General features: G+C 39.6%; 1 protein-coding gene across 2 annotated transcripts; it reads left to right on the forward strand.

Annotated features, from left to right (window-relative positions):
* Positions 1-1,604: 1,604 nt before the first annotated feature.
* LGMN (legumain) lies at positions 1,605-22,357 on the forward strand. Of its 2 annotated transcripts, XM_010162511.1 has the most exons (13): positions 1,605-1,771; positions 9,580-9,677; positions 10,521-10,602; positions 11,125-11,210; positions 13,833-13,908; positions 14,387-14,449; positions 15,402-15,468; positions 17,107-17,225; positions 17,896-17,985; positions 18,688-18,885; positions 19,547-19,717; positions 20,741-20,808; positions 21,604-22,357. In XM_010162511.1, exons 1-13 carry the CDS (start codon positions 1,634-1,636, stop codon positions 21,641-21,643), a joined length of 1,296 nt encoding a protein of 431 aa, XP_010160813.1. In that variant the 5' UTR covers positions 1,605-1,633; the 3' UTR covers positions 21,644-22,357. The 2 variants fall into 2 exon arrangements, with proteins under 2 accessions (XP_010160813.1, XP_028939462.1); XM_029083629.1 differs by lacking the exon at positions 19,547-19,717 and having other exon boundaries at positions 21,604-21,643.
* Positions 22,358-23,053: the final 696 nt, after the last annotated feature.

The following is a 23,053-nucleotide window of genomic DNA, read 5'->3' on the forward strand; positions in this document are numbered from 1 at the left end:
CACCACAAGAAGCCTCATCAGGTACTTTCATTTATATATATATATATATTTAAAAATATATATATGTTTTTCATACTACTGTCTGCAAGACTTAATCTTAGTGACCAGGAAGTCCAGTCTTGAAAAACCCGTACCACATGGTATGTTAGCAGTCTCTACTGCACACAGCTGCTTTGGAGGTGAGCTGCCTACTTCTCTGTTTCAGCCTCATTTGAGTGGCTGCAAATGAATGGTTTTGACTATGGGGAACTGAGGCTGACTTAGATATGGTTTAGTTATTTGGTTTACTGGTAGCTTTGACATGGTGCTTTTTGACTATGTTGTATGGCTTGGGAATTTCCAGCTTTTATTCCAGAGGAAACCATGCTGAAGTAGAATACTCCACCTCTTACATACATAGCAACAATGCTCAACCTCCAGAATCGCTTTTTTGGAAGTAGGCCAGTGTAAAATCCCATCTCTCAGTGCACAAGGAAATGCGTAATCTTTGTGCATGTGCCAAGAGCATGCTGTTCTTCAGGGGAGTTTGCTTTATGGGTTACACACTGGATGCAGCAGACCCGAGACTGTGACCAATATACATAACCTGCCCCCATTCCCCACCTCCGCCTCCCAAAAAATCCCCCAAAACAAACCAAAAGCTAACCTTTGATTAGATATGGCCAGATTGTTTGCTTTTAGAGCAAACACTTCATAGACAATCCAGGTGCTCAGGAAGTTCAGTAGTGGGCACACTACTTCTAGTCCTCTCAAGAAAGTAGAAAGAGCCATTTCTGCACAGGCTCAAACCTCCTTTCTGGCTCTTCTGAATTTGGCATCCAAAGGCTCAGACCCAGTTATCTCACTCTGCACCTTGTGCAAACACTTAACCATTGTGCAAAAGAGATGAAAGTGCTACTCTTTCATGTGGTTCTGGTTCACATTTGCTCTCTACTAACCAGTGGGTTGCACAAATAACACGAGGTTCTCACCAGCCTAATAATAATAACACTTCTCCCCGGCCCCAGCACTCAGGGCTGTATCTTGTGTTTTACAGCGGTACGGCCTCTCTCCACCCTCTCTGGCTTTGTGGGCACAGAGAGCTTTTGTGACACTCTGACCTTCCAACTGCCAAGCAATTCTCCATGTCTATGCATCCTTGTGCCTACATCACTTGGGATCTCACTTGATAACAATGGGCTAATTGCCAGTGAGTGGAAAGCAGGGAACTACATAACCAGAGACCAAGAGAGTAGTATTAATCTGAAAAGTTTTATCTGTGAGATACTTGATAGTGAGGCTTGCTCTGTATTTGAGGCTTATTCATTACCAGCTATTATAGAGCAAAACAACCAGAGGGAGCTGAAAGACTTGGCTGTCTATTCAGAATTGCTTTCAGACAGAAAACTCATGTAACTAGTAGCAACTTGGTGCTAAAGGAAGATATGACCAGAAATTGTACTGTGGGTTGAATGGTCTGTAAAACACTAAAAAAACCCACAGAAGCAAGAAAAGCTTCTAGTTGTGATACCACTGATGTGTGTTTTGCATTTGTTTTATTTTTGACTGATGTCCTCTGATCTACTTCTCTTAAACTTCTTCCTTAGGGATTTTTTTTTTTTTCTCCCATTTGTGGAAGAAAGCAAGAAGAGAGATGATATTGACAGCAGTTGTGTTGCTGGGCTGTGCTCTGGGCATCAGCACATTCCCCATGGAAGAACCTGAAGATGGAGGCAAGCACTGGGTGGTGATTGTTGCAGGTTCGAATGGCTGGTACAACTATCGACACCAGGTAAGGACTACTGGTCCCATGTGCTGAAGCTGGCCACGCTGCAGAAAATGCTTGCTCTGGGACCTGTGAGGAGTTGGGAGCTGCCTAGGCTAGTTCAGCCCTTCTGTCGTTTGGGCAAGTGCTTCTACTTCTAGACTCCCAAGACTTCAAATCGAACAGCAACAAGATTCACTCAGAGCCTGGTCTTAATTCTTGTTATTCTCACCCCGAGAATTCCCTCCACTCTTCCTTTTGCTATTTGCATTTTTTTTGCTTACAACTTTGTCCAGTCTTTCATTTTTTGAAAAGTGGTCATTAGCAGGAGGAGCAGTATCCTTCCTCTAATCACGCTTCTGCATCTGCGAGACCTGTATAATTTAGGCTAAACGCTCTATTACTAGGCTAGAAGATCTGACCCTGATGATGTCTAGAATTAAACCCCATTTTGAGATACATGCATGTTTCTTCCCATTTTTTTCCTCTTTTCCTTATGTTATGAAAAAGCTTGCTTTCTTCTCTCCAGTTAAAAAAATCTGCGAAGGCCGCAAATGCACAGTAAGTTTTTGTGGGGTGAAGGACATGCAAGGAGGGCGGGGGGTGTCTTTTTAACCTGAATCAGTTTGCTCACTGTGTTAGACAGCATGGCAGCAGTGCTGTGTTGGCAAAAGGATGTGGTGCACTGGGGTGCAGGGATCCAAGTGAGTAACAGAAAGAGGAGAAGAGGGAACAGGAACTCCTGAGTTTGACGCTGCTGTCAAAGCCAGTGTGTTACAGAATTGTGGTCTGACTGTGACTGTGGGGATGGACAGGATTAAACCCAAGTGACTTAACTCTGATTAAGTTCAAGACTTATAATCAGCCGTCAGGAGACTATGGCAGTTTTTCCTTTTGGGGAATTCTTGGGCAATCCCTTAAACAGATTAATCTATACTTAAACACAGTCTTTGCTCTAAACTCGGAACTACCTCTTGCTTTCCTGGAGAACGCGGTCCATTTAATTCTGATTTATGTACAATTTGTATATTTGTAAATGTTAGGAAAATAGCGTACTAGGCTATTGTAGGTTAAGGTGAAATCAAATGGATTGAAACACTAGTGTAAAAAAACAGCATTTAAAAAGGTTAATTGTATTAAATGTACTGGGTACATGTATCAGTCTGATTTGCTGAACACTGGAACTTTTAAAGTGTTTATTATTTTTAATGTAACTGCTTGTAAAATCTAGAGAGGCTTCATCCTCTCTATTTGTGTTGATTGAGAAAGAAAGGAGCCTTCCCCTGTGTCGGCCATGCTGGGTTTTGTGTTTTTCCTCCCCCTCAGCTCACAATGAGTTTGTACCTTGCAGCACAGTGATGATATTAAAACTAAATGAACCAGCCTGACAACCTTGTTGCATCTGAAGAAGAACCTGTTGCTGGCAGATGCTAGCTCAATGCTTCGACAAACTGGTTTTAGGGATTTTGCCTGCTCCTTGCACTGTAACTATCACCAGATGATAACCATAGTTGGGATATTACAGCCTTAATATAAACCTATTTCAAATTAAACCTGAAAAAAGAAATTTTAAAAGTTGAAATTGGAAAATAATTATAAAAATACTAGTCTTATACTTGATCTTTAACTGCCTTGGCATATCTAAATATAATTACTGAGTTATGTTCTGGTTGTTGCTATGGCTGTAAAACCAGTCTCACTGGGTCCCCTCCACTCTAGGATACCGCACAATACCACAACAGTCGTTCTTTAAATAAAGTTACATTTTTTTAAAGCTGTGGCTCATCAGAATCTTTTCTACAGTTGTCCAAGTATAGAGTATATTTTAACCTTTCTGTCAAGTGTATCTGCCAGGTATAATGGAATTGTGAAGAACACAAGGTGCACACTCACTTATCTGTATCCAACAATAAGTCTTTTGAAAATGCCAGTTTCACAGAAGCAAATTAACTTGAGTGCGGACATGCTTTACAGATAGTTAAGTAATTGGTGCTCAAGGTTAGAAAAATGAGAGCAGGATCTTTAAAGACCTTCATTTTGAAGATAATGCCAACTAACAATGCAAAACATCTGCAATGTCAGATTATTCTGAATCTCAGTCCTAGAAATTTCTGTATTTTAGTCTCTACTGCTTGCTTTAGGTTCAGTATTAACTGGAGAAAAAGAAAATTAGAACACCACTAGTAATCCTATCAGTTATGAAATCAGTGTTAAAATAAGAGACTCTGTGTGAGGGATCCTTCAGAATGAGGCTGAGCTCCTACTTAAACTGTGCTGGGCAAGATACGGTGCCTCTAACTTGTTACAAAAAGAATGTGTTCCAGCCTTGCCTCGCTGCCTTTTGTAGCCAACCTTAAGGGCCTGGCGGGAGTGAGCACCTGTGGTGAGAGGGCAGACAGTGGGACAGACCCAGCAGTTGGTCATGGGAAGTCCACTCGGTGTGCCATGAAGTGTAATCCAGAGAAGGCTGCCTTGGGTATCAAAAAAATTGGGGAAACTTGTTCCCAGGAAAAACAGCTGAACCATATACTTTTAGGAGAGTTATACAGAGGAGGAAAGGTACTACAGAAGTCTCGGGAATTATCACAGATTTTTGGAAATATTATGCAGACTGATAACTGTCTTTGCATGTGTTAGTGCTCCCTGTCCTCCAGCAGTGGAAGCAAAGGCACTGTAAGTATTTAAATTATTTACTCAAGTCACTTGGAACTAGGAGTAGGACTTGGACTTCCAGTTCTGTGCTTCATCCATCATGAAAGTCATTGCATAGTGAATGCACACTGAAACGCATGCTGGTTTTCAGTAGAATAATACCTGTACTGTCAGAAAGCAAAGCAGTGTGTGTAATTCTTTGCTTTCCAAGGGAGAAACTGCAGAATAAAATGTGTTTTACTCTAATTCACTTTCCTCCTGCCATCACCTTTCTTCCTCAGAACTTCTCTGGTCTGGCCTGTGTACAAGTGAATTTGTAGATGTAAATATTCCTGTAAGTGGTTGCTCAATGTGATTGTTTTTTATTACTGGACTGGTTGCTATTTTCTACATGCAGCTAAGCGCTTGTAATATCCCTTTGTCATTTGAGACCTCAGCTGACACGTTTCTGGGTTTCAGTAGCTCAGTTCAGCCATTCGGGTTACAGTTAATAAATGATGCTGCATGTTTGTATTACATTTATATTTTGTGGGCTCCAGTTGTTTTGCCTGCTGTCTGCACACAACACAGTCAATACATGTCTGTTGCCTTCTGCAGTAGTTACCTGGTGGCAGTGTGTGTTCATCTGACTGAACAGCCATAAAAGGAGATTACACCTTCAAAAATGTCTCAAAATTCATACATGAAAAGTTGTGGGGAAAATAGTCCATCATTGCATGCTGTACAGACCCCATGAACAGTAAGTTTGAAAAACTGTGCAGACCATGTGAACACTGAGTTTGCAACTGTAACCTCAAGGAATCTGAAACTCCTTTTAAGACTTTAATTCAGCCATCAGTGGTCAGGATCCACTATCAGTGGTGCAGACCTCAAGTGTAGACAAGATAAGGAAAAAAACAGTTTGTGCTTATCTGAGTGAGATTCACACCTTGCAGGCACTTGTCTCCTCTGTGATGGCTGAACTGGGACTGTTTCCTCATCAGGATGATCTAAACTTGTCTTACACATTTATCTCGTCCAGTTCCTAAAATAATTTTTAAGTGTTTTGAATAGCATACAGCCCAACGTGATAGGCTTGCTATCATTGCAAAGCTGGCTTGTGTATTGCTTTATGCTTGTGGCTTCTCAGTTCTTTGGTGTTTTTACCCATGTCTTAGTGTTTTTGATTAGAGTTGCTTGAGCTGTGGAAGGACTAGTGGCATGCTTGTCTCTGCTTCTCAGCAGTTATTCTGACTTCTCTATAGCAGCTATTTTATTACCAGACTGTCTCCTATTCCCTAAATGCAACTCAGCACTCATAATATATACCAGAAAGAGTGCTTCCCCCCTTCCCTGGGAAAGTGGCTCAGCTCTCTACTATGCAGAGAGCTAGATGCTGTATCTCTGGAAAGCTTAGTGACATACATGAGCAAATACAACACTAAATGCTACTGGTAGATTTAGAGAATGAGCCAACAAACTAGTTCTCCTTAAGAGAAATAGAGTTTTCGGTATACTTCTGCCTCTCCTGGGAGATGATGGCACCAGCTAACTCAAACCTAAGGCTGGCTTCACAAACAGATCAGAAAGAGACAGACTGATACTTTCTGGATACTCCAAAAGACATAGTCAATGGAAAAGCCTGATGTGAAACACAGTCTTAATAAAGGTGGAGTACACACTTGAGGAGAAAAATAGCTGGAAAAGTCTGGCAAAATTAAAAAGCTGAAAATAAAAACATTTGAATTTGCATGCATGGGTCTGTTTCCAGTTGTTGTTTTTAGTTTTATACTTACTGAGGTTTATGGGCCAGGGACTGTATTTATTCAGGGCTTTGGACACTACCACCCAGAACAGTATCTTACTCCAGGACAGTTGTAAATTCTCCAGTCTTGCAGGTAACAGACATTAAGGATGCCCTTGGCTACTTGTCTTCTATTAACATTTCCTCACTGCGCTTACAAAATTGTAACCGAAGCTACGGGAAAACCTTTAAGATCTTAATGCAGTTATAGTTTTTGTCTGATTCACTGATGTTTCATTGCCTTGCATAAACACACAGGGCTGGCATTTCAGAGGTATTATTCTATCCTGCTTATATATTAAGTTCATTGGTTTTTAGGCCTTGGCATTTCAGTGTATCTGCAATGGGAACAGTGTCACTTTGCAGTGAAGCTGCCGGTGTATTACACGTGCTTTTTAGCCATGAACCTAGCAGTCATAAGACCAGAAGTAGCCAATTTCACAGAAGTCCAAGCTTTTCCCTTTAGGAACTATTTATGCATGCATGTGTCATAGAGCAAGTTGATTTTTCCAAACCCCCCCCCAGGCAGTCTACTTGAAAGCTGTGTCACTCAAATGTGTAAACAGCTGTATGCCAGAGGAAAGTTGGGGTGTTGCTTTTTTTTTTTTCCCCTTTTAGAATTTCCCCCAAATGTCCATTTTGGGAAACAAAATACCCATCCCAGGAAAATAGGGGAATTCCACCCCTGACCCCCATGCTTTCAAAATCCAGGAGTTAATTATTTAAGCAGATTTAAGCATAGATCTTCCTTAGAAATTTGCTGATTTAGCAACAGGTTTAGACTAACCAGGGGATGAGAGGTCTGAACCATGCCATTAACAGTGTTCGTTTTGGAGCTGGATTTGAGGTCAGTGTGCAGTAGAAGCTGTACAGCTACACCTTCTCCTCTTCTGTGCAGGGCAGCTGCTGTCCACCCTAACCTGTGGCCACAAAAGCGTGATCTGCATTTAGTGACAACTTACCCAGTAAATGTTCATAGCATTCATTTCACATACTAAACCAACATGAGATCTGGAACAATGTCAGCTGTCTCTTTTAGGGTGGTTTGCAGTTAGAGCTATGCCAGAAATATTTCTGGAAGAAGCAAGGCTCAAATAGCAGTATTTGAGAGGCAGTTACACATCAACAGGAAATACTTTAGATTCACATACACCTCCCTAATCTAGCATCAGCCTGTTTCTATTCTGGTTTTATAGAGATTTATTTTTTTTTAACGTGTACAGGAGGGAACAGAAGGAGCATGTGACCAACATCAAAGGTGGCCAGTCAGGTCAGCTAACTCTGTGCAAGAAAACCCAACCATTTACTCAGAACTGTCTTACCTTAGCCAGTGGAGTTTTAGCAGAAAAACATCTTTTTGCTCCTGTAGCCTGTGTTGGTGATAATTATCCTACCAGCAGGTACAGTTCCCTTAGCAAAAGCCTTAAAAAGCTGAGACAAGCCCCAAACTGGTGTAAGTTAAGGTTGAGGGGATTGATCTTTTTCCCTCCACACTAGGAAATTTAACCCATTTAAATTTACCACTGATGTCTATTTTACTGTTTACTAAGTAAGACAGGACATTGTGAGCAAACAGTCAATGACTTGGAAAGAAGGAGAGAGGAGACAGAAAAAGTTGATAATATGCATTTACAAAACTTCACTAAGTTTAGGTACTTTGGTATTAATTGAAAACACCTCTGAAGTCCCTACTGGCCAGCCATGTGTCTATGGGAGCACAGACACACTTGTTGGTTGAGTATGTTGGTATTACATGACTATAGTGTTCCTCAGCATTTCCGTGTGTTGCCAGCCTATAACAGTTTCTGTCAGTATTACTGAAGTGTGTTACGTCTTAAGAGTGAGAGGGGATCTAGGATCTACTTATGAATGAGTGTAGAGATACCCTGATAAGTGTTTTCTTCTGCTTTTGCTTGGGTTGCTTCTGAAAACCAAATACATGTTTAGTCAAACCTGCACTCTGCTGTTTCATGTTAGTTGTGATAACTTTATAACTACTTAACCTCTACCTTTTGACTTGTTGAGGCAGCAGCTGATATAAAGACATACAAGGAAATGGGGAACTATAAACAATGGAGATTGTGTGGGATAGGTGGAAGAGAACATAGGCTGACCTGCGTAGTAGGAAATGGAACTACTTTAGTAAGCACAATTTAACGTTCAGAGTTAGTCACATGAAGAGATTTTGCTGTGGGAGAGTTCATTAGCATAGAATGTGCCTCACATTTCCCAGAATCTTGCACAACTACCCTCTCTTTTCAGCTTCAGCCGTGCTTAGGAGAGTAAGGATTATACAGTGACAGGATTTTACAGTATACTTTCAGTTAAACTAGTAAAAATCACTGATACTCCCAAGTCATCTGAAGTTACATAGATCCACTTCAGTCTGGTTTACAAACTAGCGATTTAGATCAGTTTAAGAGACGTAAGCTATAAAGCTTGCTTCTTGCCTGTGTTTGGAGTGTGCATTTGTTAGGTGAGATTTCTTCCATTAAATCTGCACAGCTTTTCTACCATGTGGTAGGTTGTAGTTTGGGAGTTTAGGAATGATTGTTGATATCCCATTAGGTCATTCACAGATTGCAAGTCTAAAAAGATAATTATTGGGACTGGGGTTACTAACAATTTATCATTCTGATAGAGGTTTGCATTTACTGTAATATCATGTTGATGAGTATTGTTGTTTCTGTGTCATGGGAAGATGGTTCTGTAAAGAAAGAGTGCTTATTCGTATCCTGTACAAGTTGGGAAAAGACCCTGAATAGAAATTCTGCAATTCTGTCTTCCACTGAAATCTGTTTTCTTGCCCTGCAGTTGCTTCAGTGTTACTCTACAAGAAATACATAATTAAAAAGGCAATTTTTCTTATCCAAAATTTGCATCTAGTAAAACAAAATTTAATAAAATCTTAGCAGAGATGAGATTGGTAAACCATACTTGCTTAAGACAAGGACAGTCTTTGATGCTTAGTCATGCAGGCTTGCTAAATGAAATTGGTGGAAATTCAACTCTCTTATTCTTCTGCTTGGCACACCTTGGATTCATCTGTCAGTGCACCAGGTTTTAACTTAGATTTTCTCACAGAATGCAGAGAACCTTGTGTTAAATCTTGTTACCTGTACAAAGTCTGAAGTAACTTCTTGTTTCTGTTTAAATAAGGAATTAAAATATGTAAATGAGATATTTTAATCATAGTCTATTTAATTATTAAAAGAACTACTCCTAGTTAGAGAAAAACATTGAGTTTTGGTTTAACCTGTGCATTTCAGCCCTCTAGCACCCCTCAGTCTCATGTTCTTTTGGACAATAGCCTGCTCTTAGGCCTGCAAAGCTATTTTTCTTCTGTTCTCAAAGGTAAAATCTCCGTTAAAACTAGTAATGAAAATCCGCTTAATTTCAGGCAGACGTTTGCCATGCGTACCAGATTGTACACCGAAACGGAGTTCCAGATGAACAGATCATTGTCATGATGTACGATGACATCGCTGATAACGACGAGTAAGTGACGAACGTGCACTAGCCTCAAGCTATATGGTTACTACAAACGTACCGTAGTCAGCAATGTGTTTTGAGTCTGTAGTAGTTTTGTAAGAAGAGCCTTTAACCCCACCAGTGGTATGCATTGAGATGTTCTACCCATCAGCACAATAACTCTCATTTGAAGTGTGCTCATGAGCTGTCTCAGGCTTACTCCACAACTCAGCATCTGTTCTGGCACTGAGGACTGCGGAGCTTCATGGTTATGAGAACAAGTGATCTTAACTCCCAGGTGTAACAGTTCACAGTAGATAAATAACCTAAAACCACAAACGTGGGGAAGCTCTCTGTATGACTTGCAGGGTTTTTTTGAAAGGACAGTATCAGATTAATTCACGGAATGTGCATACAGCAGAGCAGTGTACATGTCTGTTGGTGACTGTCTAGAGCATATCATCACTTTCTGTATGAAACAGTTCAGTTATACAGCCTCTAATTCTGAGACAACTTCAGCAGAAATCAGTGGACTTCACGTGCACAGCAGCACTGGGAGCAAAGAATAAAAGGGACTAAAGGCAAGACTGAAAGTAGAAAGATGATACTAAGAGACCACCCACCTACATCTTCAGATTAATAGACATGATCTGAGGTGGGATACTTGAAGGTACTCTGAGGATTAGGACACTTGAGGCAACCATATATAACTGACTTGAAGTGAAAAGGCTTTTATATTCTGAGATCGCTTAACTACTCGTGATGCACGTACCCATACTCTCTCTTGGGCAAGCTGGTTTCCTAGTTGTTCTGTGGTTGTTGTGTGGCACATGACTAATTATTTGTATTTATGTTCTGTTTAACTTTCAGAAATCCAACAAAAGGCATTGTCATTAATAGACCAAATGGCACAGATGTGTATGCTGGAGTGCCCAAGGACTATACAAAGGAGGTAGGAATGAAACACCATTCCCCAAGGAAGGTTCAGCATTAGCCAATGTTCTGAATAAATCCTTTCAGCCTGTATCTTACACTCCAAAATGCACATAGTAAAAAGCCTCCATCTTATTCACTTGCATGATTTGGCATGAAGTTTGATGTTCATAAGATGAATGTAAATGATAGATGCTTTGAAATGAAGCATTGGTCATAAAAGTAAACCTTTACACTGTTTCTGTCCTGGCACGTGAAATAAAAGGAGGAAAAGTCTTGCATTCCTAAATGTGACTCAATCTGAAGAACAGCTGTGTAAGGCTGTTTCATTAAATCAGAACAGTAATCCAATCACTTCACGATTCCGTATCTAAGAGAGTCATCAGTGGCTAAAACAGTATATAATGATAGATTGAAAAGGATGGCCAGCTAAGCTTGCCATCCATGCATGGATTCTGACTTTCAGAAACCATCTTTCTAAATGAAGATTTTGTTCTCATTTTTATGATGAGATTTAACTTTAATCCTCTTAAATCCTTAGGATGTTACTCCAAAGAATTTCCTTGCTATTCTCAGAGGAGATGCAGAAGCAATGAAGGGGGTGGGATCAGGAAAAGTACTGAAAAGGTAAGAGAAGTTATTTAGAAAATAATTGCATGTGTAGTTGTACACTGGCACTGATTTTAACAAAAGAAGAGGGTAAATTAGAACAACTTGAGAATCCAGCAAGGCTATTGATGGCAATTGCAGGTCATCCACATTAGAAATACAATGGTTCTGGTTTCTTAAATTATCCAGCACCAAGAAGCAACTGCTGATATTTGACTGGTATGGAGTCTAGTATAGATTAAGGTATAAAAACTCTAGAGGACAGTGTCAACTGTATGAAGATATTTGTTATTTAGACTGTTGTCTTTTGCAAGAATGGCCAAAGAGAGTTTAATTAAGGTCTGGAGACCTCTAGAAAGGGTTTCCTAAGGCTTGGCTTAAGATACACAAACAGTTGTATTAGTCACCTGAAGTGGTGAGACTTAGCAGTCACTGGTAGAGGGACAGAGATAGCTTAAACAGCTCATGGAAGCTGAAAGAATTGCATGTCTAATCCCAGCCTTGGTCTTTGTGGCAGATGTAAGGTTATCGAGGATTTGAATGTAATGAAATGGAATTATAGTTTATATGTAATGTAAAAAAACCTTGTGATTGAAAAAGTAGTAAAAGCACTTAACCTTGTAATTGATGTGTTATACTTAAGGTATTTGTAAACTGAGTTACACAAATGATTGTAAGTTTGGCAGTATTCTAATATATAACCAATAATAAATTGTAGATTGGCTAAGTAGAATGTAAGATCTATAATGGGTGTAGTTTATAAAGGCTTATATAATTTAGATGATTCAAGATCAAAACCAATGTATTTGAGGGCCTCATTAGAAGACCTCTTGGAAAGATACCTGGTGCCAGTTACTAATCTTGCTCCTACAGAATTTGAGATGTGAAAGTATGATGCCTGTTTACAAAGGTGTGTTACATTTCTGACTCATTATTGCTAGTAAAGAGTTATATCATGTCACATTTTTCTATATACCATATTTCCTATAAAACCTTTAAGAATTTAAATTTGACCTTTTAGAAGGACTAACCTAGATAAAGAAAATTAGTGTAAGTGCCTATCTTCATCTAACAGTTTAATTTTAAAGACAAAGCAATAAAGCAGAACAGAAGAATCTTGCCCTGGCATTGGGGAGAATAAAAATGAAGCAGCAGGACAGTAGACAGCTATTGTTCCCAATTGCTTAAACTTCATCCTGAAAAGCTGAAATAGAACATGATATATGCAAGGCATATAGGCAAAAAAGTTAATAAATTGCTGCACAGTTACTAGATTGTTCTTTTCTAGTAGCTAGAATGAGTCAAGAGGTGACTATAAAGCATTTTTTGATAAAAAAAAGAAAGAGTACTTCAGAACACACCTCACCTGTGAAAGCTTGATATTACAAGTCAAGTAAGGGAGTGGCTATGCAGAGGGCCAGACTCTTAGCTACTCAGGAAGACAGCTTGAATCCACATATAAAAGTCTTAGTTATTTACATTTCAACTTGGTTGAATTTTTTGCACTTAGGGTCAAGAGTGGAAGCCAGAAAAACAATGCACAGCCCTTCTTTGTTAGGCTCTGTTGTGTGAATTTCCAAGTGGCCTGACTTTTGCTAGTGGATGGGACAAGAACTCAGTTATCCTCTGACCAAAAGGCTTCTAGGCTGTCTTCCAGGTTGTTCCCTAATCAGCAGGTTATTGGCCAGGCAGGAGGCTGGACAACGTCCCCTTGAGCTGCTGCATTTGTACCTCTTTGCAGTCAGTAAAGAGCAAGAGCAAATACAGGTTTTTGGATCACTGGTACAGAGGAAGAGAAGAGGGCTTGGGGTTTCCTTCCAGTCTGTTCATACAATTTTATCTTTAATTGTTCCTGAATACTGTTTAAAAGCAAAATCCCTTTGCAGATCTGGCTGTTAGGGCAAGACCTTAATATCACCCAAACATGCTCTGTTTGCTTTAGAGTGCAGTAAAAATCTGCAGCAGACAGCGTACCACACAGATGTTAGGGAATCCAAGCCTGTGAGCATCCAGTGCTCAACTGACTGCAGAGCCACTTAGTGCAAATGCCAGTCTAGCCTAACGGGTGAGTTTGTGTACCCATCAGTTCTTCATAGAGGTGTAGGGTGACACTGATTTGGCTAAGTATGGCTGTACAGATCACAGCAAGGTGGCACATGAACATACCTTATCTTATCAAAGAAGTTTTTATGGTTTATCTCTATGTTGTTGGTGCTTCAGAATAACTCAGTTATAAAAACATTATTTTTTACCAGGCTCCTACAAATGCCTGCAGTATAACAGATGCTTCAGATAGGCAGCAAAAACCAATTGTGCTCCTGCCACACAGAACATACCAGCCCCTGACTAACCAGAAATCAGCTTACGGTTTGAAAATGAAGTGTAATTGCCGTATTCCCCACGCCTCAGGGACTAGCCTATATCCCTGCTTTCATTCCTTTTGCAGACACTCATCTCCTCTCATAAGCACCCAAACTAGTGTGCTTTGGGAGGAAAAAAGTATTTCCAAGAGGAGGAGGTGCTTCAGCTGTATTATTTTCAAATATTGCCATGTCTTGGCATTGAGAAGCAGATGATTGTTGTAAGGAAGATTAGGTTGGAGTGGTTAGAAAGAATTTGTTCACAATTTTTTCATTACAGTGGTCCCAAGGATCATGTGTTTGTTTATTTCACTGACCATGGAGCTCCAGGACTTCTGGCTTTTCCTGATGACGATGTAAGCATTTTGGGGGATTACTTTGATTCTGAAAAGCATTATTTTAGTGACATACTAAAATAATAAGTAATAAATGTAAAACGTTAAAATATTTGATGCACTGCCGTATTGAGGGGGGAGGCAGAAAAGGAGCAATATTCTCCTCATCACCCTAGTTTGGATTTGTTCCAGTTTGAATCTGAAGCATTAAAGCTGAAATTAAGTTATGTCATTTAATATTTCATTGGACTTTGGTGGTCCAAGCAGACTGTTTCACATAGGAAATGACTTGGCTTTCTGATGCACTATACATCTGCAACCATTAGTGTTCTTTTCCAAAGTGGTAAATACTAGAACATTGTATTTCAGAAGGGAAAACCATTGGATATATTTAACAGGAAACTGTAAAGATCTTCACAACAGTTAGTATTTATGCCTGTTAAATTAATTGTGTCAGTTTAACATAAGTGGTTTTAATACAAGCCTTCTTATTTTACAGCTTCACGTAAAGGACTTGAATAAGACTATTTGGTACATGTATCGTCACAAAAAATACCAGAAGGTAAACGGGCATATTAGAAGTTGTGAGATTAGAAGAGCAGCTGTCATGAGAGAGAGAGATTTGCCTTCATTTTGAGAGTCATGTAAAGCTGGAGGAAGTTGTTGCTATGCAGTGAAATTCAGATTAGGATTTTGCATTTACAAGGATTGATCCTCTCCAAATTTTCTCTTTCCATTTTAAGTTTTCTGTATATTTGCAGTCAATGTTGAGATGCAACGTACTGCCTTTTGGTAACAATATATACTCTGACTAATGGTGGAGAAACAACATATGTAACTACCGCACCCTCATAACATGTACCTGCCTTGTTCTTTCCTGTGCTTTGTTCACTTCAGACTGCACTGTTACTACAGGAAGTTTGTATATACCTCCTGTTTCTCTTACAGTTACTAATATTGTTTAAGAGACTGTACCTCTTGTCAGAAAATCCTGTGCATTTATTTCGTCACAAGTAGTTTTGTGCAGAAAAAATAATATCATGGTTTAATTTCTGGGGTTAAACCACGACAGCTAATATTGAGAACATTTTAGTAGCTTGTCTTTTTTTAAACATCTTTCTGTGGTAATCTGTCTACTGTGGCTTGCTGTATTTAAGAACACTTAAATGGCCATTGGTTCCAGAACTACTATATTCAGTAGTTATATACTGCTGTGCCTAAAGAGTGACTGTGTATTTGATTTATGCTTTGTACATTAGTCAGTAGGTCCCTGTGGATTCTATAGAGATTAATAGCATCTTTTCATTGTAATTATGTTTCTCCTTTGGGAACATAGTATAGTTGCCAAAAATGAAATAGTTTTCTCTTTGCTCTTGTGTTTTATTTTGTAGCATTAGGGATAGCTTTTGTGTCAGGGAGAGCAGTACAGGCCAACTAGCTACAGCTGAACAGCCCTGAAGGACTTTTCTCCATTTCCTCATGGAATTTCTTAAGGTCTCTAATTTATTTCATAGATGGTGTTTTACATTGAAGCATGCGAGTCTGGATCTATGATGAATCATTTGGCTGATAATATCAATGGTGAGCAATGAGTTAACTTAATGGGATTCAATGTTGCCACTTGTCATAGGCAGGACCTAAACATATACTGCATCAAGGATAGGTTCAAGACACTTTTATGTACAGTTTTAGCAGGGGAATATAAGAATTAGAGAAAGGAATATTTTCAATTTATGGCAAGTTCCTTTTAAAGAATTAATGGAGTCTTTTTAAAAGACTATCAGGGCTTTCAGTTTCTTGCAAATGAGAAGTTGAAAAAGTATTATTTTCAGGAACTATGTGGTTGCCCTTAACTAGTAGCAGTTAAATTATATTGAGGTTTCTCAGCTTCAGCGCTGCTACCAGCAGGTGTGAAGTTCCTGCCATCAGTTTCATTGAGTAGCAAAGGCGCCTAGGGGACAACATTGCCAGGCAATTTTGCTGCACTCATTTGCACAATAACCCAGGGACTGGAACTCAGATTTTTCAGAGTTTCTAAGCTCTCTGCTGCAGAGCTGTGAGCTCAGCCTTGATCAGGATGGGGAATCACAACCTTTTCAAACTCCTGCTCTGTGTCAGGGAGACTGGGTGCTCTGGCTTTCTTGTCCTTGGAAGCTGTGATTCCAGGGAAGACAAACCTTGTACCTGTCAATGACTTCCTGGGACTTTTGCCCTGGAGCACGCTGCCCGTCACCCACCTAGACTTCTTCCACCCCTACCAAGGATCTACAGAAAGTACACACAGAATGTTTCAGATTGACAGTTGTTCAAAATCAATGCTCAGTGAATCAGCATTTTTCAACATTTGTTCTATTAGAAATTTCCAGTCTGAGAACGCTGGTTTTACCACCAGCTCTGCCACAGACTTAGAAAAGCAGAAGATTGACAATTTATGTCTTACACTACAAAGCTGTATTTGGCAGTGCTCAGTGGTACTTAACTGCCCATGTAGTGGGCATTTTAAAGGATGCTAAGAGCAGCACTTGCACTTTTTTTTCACTTTTGAACTTCAGGTACATTCTGAGTAGAAACAACACTATAGCTACAGAAGAGCATGCCTCAGACTTTTTAATGTTGAAACTTGGACTTTCCTTCACTTACACAAGTATGCTATGAGTTGACTTTGGCAAAAAAACAAAATATCTTTTTGTCTTAATAATACCTGTAAAGACATGTTTACAGTATTTCTTCTGTGTTAGAGATGACTTACCAGGAACATTCTGCTTGGGGCAGATGTCAGAGAAGTTTATTTTGCTTTTCTCTCAGTGTAGAGTATTATCCAAGAAAGATTATTACTTAGAAGGTGACATTTTCCGGAAGGAAAGATGATTTATGGGAAATAAATAATCCAAGTCTGGGAAAAAGTCTTCATTATTGTAATAAAGAAAAGGAATGTATAGGTGGTTGTCAGTGCACAGTGTTCTCAGGCAGTTCTTTGAAGAGTAGATTCTTCCCTCAGAAGAGCATATTCTTATTTAAACACCCCAGACCACACATTTGGCAGCAAGGAAGGAGCTCTTAGAGCAGAACTAAGGCTAACTGAACAGTGATTAACAGGCTTCTTTCCTTCCTGCTATTTAGAAGTGAGTGAAAGCCAGAATACTTAGGCAAATTATCACATACAGTGAAGTACTAAATCATGTGGGGGGTTAAAAAAATTACTTTGTATTTATCTTACAGTTTATGCAACAACAGCTGCCAATCCCAGAGAGTCGTCTTATGCATGTTACTATGATGAGGAAAGGCAGACTTATCTTGGGGACTGGTACAGTGTGAATTGGATGGAAGATTCAGATATGGTAGGTTGTTTAGATTAAGATTCTGCATTTCCATGCATGAAAAATCACTAGGCTTTTTAAAAATAGCTCCTTTCCAGGATTTGTGAAAGTCTTTGTTTTTATACGAGTCTAAAATCAACAAATTGAGTTGGTAAAAGTATTTACTACTCAGAACCATATATAATCTTTATTTGTTTGGGCCACTAAATTTATTTCTGAGACAGAAACATTGTATTTTGTTATTTGTAAGATTAGAAATTGTCTAACTTTCAGTTTCAAATTCACATAATCTTGATTTGCTACTCTGAGACCTCCATCTCCAAATCTGTTAAACAAATTGGGCAGTTCAGTAAGTTGTACCTCTGCTTCAGGGATCCTTAAATACTGAACTGTAGTTAACCCATTTGTTAGCATAATGGAAAACAGGGTTAATGAAACAGATCTGGGATTTATGTGCTAGCCCACTCCCTTCTTGCCTGTTTGCTGGGAGATCAGGAGAGCACTAAAAGCAATTTGAGAATATGCTGTCAAATCTTCTTTTCAGTTTTTACTTTTGTGTCTTTCAAAGGTTGTATAGTTCTTGCCCTATACTTGCCTACATACTGGCAGCTAAGGCCCTTTCCAGTTTCCTTACATTTTTAGAATAGCTGAATTTAAGTATCTGTGACCACATGGAAGTTTCTTCATGCAGGAGGATCTGAGAAAAGAAACACTCCACAAGCAGTTTCAGCTGGTGAAGAAACGCACCAACACCAGCCATGTGATGCAGTATGGAAACAGAGTATGTATTTGAATGGGCTTCCTGGTCAGATATATATATCTTAAACTTTTTTGCACTATACTTTGATCTCTTAAAAAAAAATCTCACTGTAAACTGGCAGGGTTGATTTAGAAAATGAACATGTTCATGTCAGAAGACCACTTAGCATTTAAAAGATAATGGTCCTGCTGCTAAAGGAAATACAGCCTTGTATTATGCTTTAATCCAGGGAGTCAAGGTAGTAGTTGTCCTCCAGGCTCTGCCAGTGATTTAACACTTCACATCAATCATGTATAAGAGGGATATTTACCACTTCCAGGCATATTATGAATATTAATGAAACTTTAATAAGGACATTGATCCCTTGAATGGCAAGAGCTGAGAGCCGATATATTATTTATATTAGTCCTGTTATTCAATGTGTTAATAGAAGCACACATTAAATATTTGTGGGTTTTCTTAAAAAAAAGTCAGGTTACTTAACTTGATGGTCTTTTTCTCCACAGTGAGTTTTGGAAATAATGGTTCCTTGATTTTTGGCAGCCTTGACCTTGTGTTAAAAAAACCCAACATGCGCATGTACACACACGCTTGCGACCCTACGATCACCTTCATTCTCTCCAATAAAGCAAGTTGAGAGAGCTAGATTTGCATGGCAAAGCAAAGACAGGCTACCTACTGGGGGGATTGACAGATTCCATTTGTTTACTTTCTAACCTTCAGAGCATCTCCTCCATGAAAGTGATGCAGTTTCAGGGCATGGGGAAGAAATCTACCCCTGTTTCTCTGCCACCTGTAGAACACTATGACCTGACACCTAGTCCCGATGTGCCCCTTGCAATCATGAAACGAAAGCTGATGGCTACCAATGACATTTATGAGGCTAAGAGGATTGCTACAGAGATGAAAATACACCTGGAGGTAAGCAAAAAGAAAAACGTGAACTACACATCAGGTCGGATGCATTTCCATGATAAGCAATGGCAGAAGAAACACCCCTGAAGCCAGCGAGTTGGCTTTCAGTTTTTGCAAATTGCAACAGAATTACTCTTCAAACTGGTAACTTCTAGCCAATTGTTTACTCTTCCTTTAAAATTCAGGCATCTGTTCTACAAGGCAAATTCAGTAGTGATTATCTTGGCAAATGTAAGCAAATGTGGAAGTCTCACAGCTTTTATTGCCAGGAAATTCCTCATCTGCATCCATAGAGATTCTTGTTGGGAGGAATTCTTCTTTAGTATTAGAGAAACTCTTGTCCCAGTAGAGCTGGTCTCCCAAGTCAAATTGCTCCTGCGGAACAGTGGCTCCTCACCACTACTGGTGTTGTCTTTCTTCTGGCAGAACACTGGAAGGACAGTGAGTGATTCTGGGTAACAGGAGTCTGACTTTCTGTCTCCCTAGTTTTTGTTTGTCTGTTAAGAGACAGGTCCAAAAGACTGTGCTAAAAGGAGAAAAAAAAAGGCAAAACTATATTCCTTAAGGAGCCCAAGAGTTGAGGTTTAAAGAAAGAGAAGTTTAATTCAAAGTCTTCAAATTAGGTTTAGAAGAAGCATGTTTTAAGTTCCTGTTTTTTTATGTGCAGGTGAAAGAATTTATCCAAGAATCTATGCGAAAGATCATCACCTTAGTAACAGGATCTGAAGAACAGACCAAACAAATTCTGTCAGACAGATTGACCATCAGCAATTATGACTGCTACCAGTCAGCAGTGAACCACTTCAAAGCTCACTGCTTCAACTGGCACTTAGCTGTGGTAAGTCAAGCATTAGGTACAACCTGATACACATACTGACAGTAGTGATAAGCAGGTCTGCAGAAACAGCCTTTATTAAAAAGCTAGCTTGGGGGCAGTCTCGCAGCTTAGTTTTGAATAAAGGGTGAGTAATATTTTTGGAAGCAGGAAACTACTTCCACTACACCTGTAGATAAGCAAGAAGATTACTAAAAACATAACCAAAAATATTCCCTTGCCCAGAAATCTCAATATTAAATAAGTTATCTTGTATTTCTGCTTGAAGCATCTCTACTAGCAAAACAGAAACACAGCACAGCCACTGTGAATTCATAATCCTAGTACATTCAGATTTACATATTATGATTGTGTGTGTTCCTTTCAATAGCCTAGCTGCTACTTCCATGGTGTTGTTGAATTCCTGAGAGCCACTTTTTAGTTTAGGGGGTTTATTACTGTCTATTCTTACTGGGGTCCCAGTTGAGGACCGAATCCTTTTGTGCTAAGCACTGTTAGGCAATAATAACAGAGGTCAGTTCCTATTCCAGAAAACCCAGTCCTGATGTCAGGCAAGATAACCTAAGCAGGCAGTAGTGCGTTGCAGGATGAGTCAACAGCAAATAAATTGATTTCAGCAGAAAACAATGGGATTATCTGGCAGTTAGCCAAGGTTTAAGTACTTTATACAAATCAAAAACAGATGCCTTGCTTCAGTTGGAGCTTCTAATCAACCAGGTTATTAGGAGGCCACGTTGCTGTTAAACTTTTAGTTCCTCTTTAGTGGTTGTTTTGTGGGGGTTTTTTGAGTGAAATTGATTTGATAGGTGAGCCTTGCCTAGAGGAGCAATGTGCAGCAATGCCTGAAATTACCTAATGAAGTTCAAAGAGCAAAGTACACAGAAGAAAGATCCATTCAGCCTCATACTAGATTGCCAAGACCAGCAAATGAACACCATGCATGTTAACAGCATCTCTAAATTACTTCCACTATTTAGTTTGGATAAACAATACTTGCTCTTCACTGGCAATGTTTGTTTATTTCAGTATGAATATGCACTGAGACAGCTGTATGCCTTGGTCAACGTTTGTGAAGGAGGATACTCCATTGACAGGTAATGAGGTTCCCAGGTACACTGTGGCTAGGAAAGCAGATGCTAATAGGCAGATGAAGTCTAACACTGCAAAGTTTCTCCCTTGTTCTGCTCTGTAAAGTTCTGACTCTTAAGTTATGAATGCTAATTTTAGAAAACACATCATTATTAGTTCCCTCCCACTCATAATGATCCAGTTCCTGGGTAACCCTTCAATTTCCTTGTTGAAGTCCCTCAAGGGAAAATTATACCCAGTCGGAGGATCCCACTGCACTGCGTAACAAAGTAGCATGACTGGTATGTTTTACAGGACAAGGGTGTTGCCCTGTAACTCCTGTATGATCTTACTCTGAAGCAAGTTTGCAAAATGCTGTATTTTCTCCTCTGCACCCTCAGCTGCTGGCTCAGACCACCACAGCACTGGTGGGTTCTAATGAGGAAAGGGAATATGGTGCTGGGGCCTTCATCTGTGAGCATGTGGTAGGAAAGGAGTGAAACAATGATCCAGCATGACCCTTATGGTTGTGCAGCAGGGGCAAGGGAAGCGTGGTGCTGAAATTATGTCTTGGGAGTTTGTGGTAGAGGATGGGATCCTAGCTTGTGAGTCATACAAGAGGAAGAAAAGGGGGAGAGGAAAGCAGAGGGGTAGGGAATGGGAGGATGGACTGGTAGTTTAGGCAGTGTGCACATGCAACCCAGAAGGTGAAGAACTGCTGCCCCCACCCCCAGCAGTGGCATCCTGCTGCAGTCGGTTAAGGAAACAGTTTGAGAGCAGAGACCTGGAAAGTTTCTCATCATTATTGTTCTCTGTTGCAGAATATGCCTGGCCATGGATAAGGTGTGCCTTGGGTATTGATGGAAACAACAGTCCCTGATATAACCCTTACTACAAGTGATAACTTTTCATAACTGTAATAATCCAGACTTTACATGCATGCAACGTAGAGTCAGCCACTGTACTGGAACTGCACTGGGAGCTGAGGCTCCTGACCAGGAGCAACACAGCTCTCCCCTGTATCCCCACCTGCTGACAGTCTCCTGGTTTGACAGAGGCATTTTGGCAGAACACCTGGAGCTTTCAAGATGGATGATTTGTTTCAAAGCTCAATGCTCTTCAGAATCTCTGGATGAACACTAAAAACCACCTATCGGTGATTGCTAAATCTATGCTAAATTTAAACACTGAGTCATTAATTCTGGAAAATTTTTTTATACTATTGCTAACTATTAGCTTTTTAAAAAAGTTAATTAATTCCATTACAATAACTAATTTGCAGATTGGTTAAAGAGTGAAGAAACCAAAGCTTGTTTTTTAAGCTTTAACTCCTTAACAGTTTTAAGAAATGAGTTGCATTCAAGAACTATAAGATATGAACAGCACAGTTAAACTGTGAGCTGTGAAAGTCTTTGTGGGTAGAAAGCACTGTTTCCCAAAGAAAAACACAAATATCTAATGCTGTAAATTTAGCACCAGTATGCTGTAGTTAAATGTATATACACACAAACCTGTGGGAAGTCATAGAGTACAGGAGTTGCCTGTAAATAAAAATAAAGTTGACAGTTTCATCAACCTACAAGCCAACACAGTGTTAGACATCTTGTGTCTTGAAAATGAATAAGAGCTAATTAATTACATGATATCACATTGAAATGTTATCTATCACCTGTAATGCTTTTGTAAGACAGATCATCTCAAAAACAAACAAAAAAAACCTACCAAAAAAACAAACCAACAAAAAAAATAAACTCCAAAAGCAACAAAACAAAAAATATCAAAAGCCCAAAATAACATTTGAAGGCAGCACTCCTTAAGAGGTGACTCAGTAAATAACATGCAGGGGGAAAATTAAAGGTTATGAGGCAATTCACGATAGTTTCACATTGTCCATACCTTTTTACACATGGAGAGAGGATACAGAAATAGTTCAGGGATCTTTCCAGAGTGTGTTAAAATACACAAAATTACCTCATGTCCATTGGAAAAAGAAGAAACTTTGGCAACAACTCAACCAACATCTCCAGGACAGAGAGGACTCTGAGTAGCTCTTCTCAGAGGACAGGGGTTGTAGTGGGGGCAACTGAAACTACTTTTATATGAAGTAGAGGCAGATTAAAGCCAGGAGCATTAGCAGTTTCAGCTGCTTGCTGAGTGAGAAGGCACAGAGCATAGCTAGTGTCAAGATGGATGGGAAGGGTAAAAGTAGGTGGAACTAGACTTTACTGAATTAAGAAATTAAAGTTTGCACCTTGGGTATTCTCAAAAGTT

Source organism: Antrostomus carolinensis, unplaced genomic scaffold, assembly GCF_000700745.2.
Source record: "Antrostomus carolinensis isolate BGI_N321 unplaced genomic scaffold, ASM70074v2 scaffold2022, whole genome shotgun sequence".
In the NCBI taxonomy this organism is placed as follows: Eukaryota; Metazoa; Chordata; class Aves; order Caprimulgiformes; family Caprimulgidae; genus Antrostomus; species Antrostomus carolinensis.

Coding starts and splice junctions, on each gene's coding strand:
- LGMN (XM_010162511.1), top strand. CDS start 1,634: ATGATATTGACAGCAGTTGTGTTGCTGGGCTGTGCTCTGGGCATCAGC. Junction 15,469..17,106: donor TTTGGCTGATAATATCAATG/GTGAGCAATGAG, acceptor TTTATCTTACAG/TTTATGCAACAACAGCTGCC. Junction 17,226..17,895: donor GGATGGAAGATTCAGATATG/GTAGGTTGTTTA, acceptor TTCTTCATGCAG/GAGGATCTGAGAAAAGAAAC.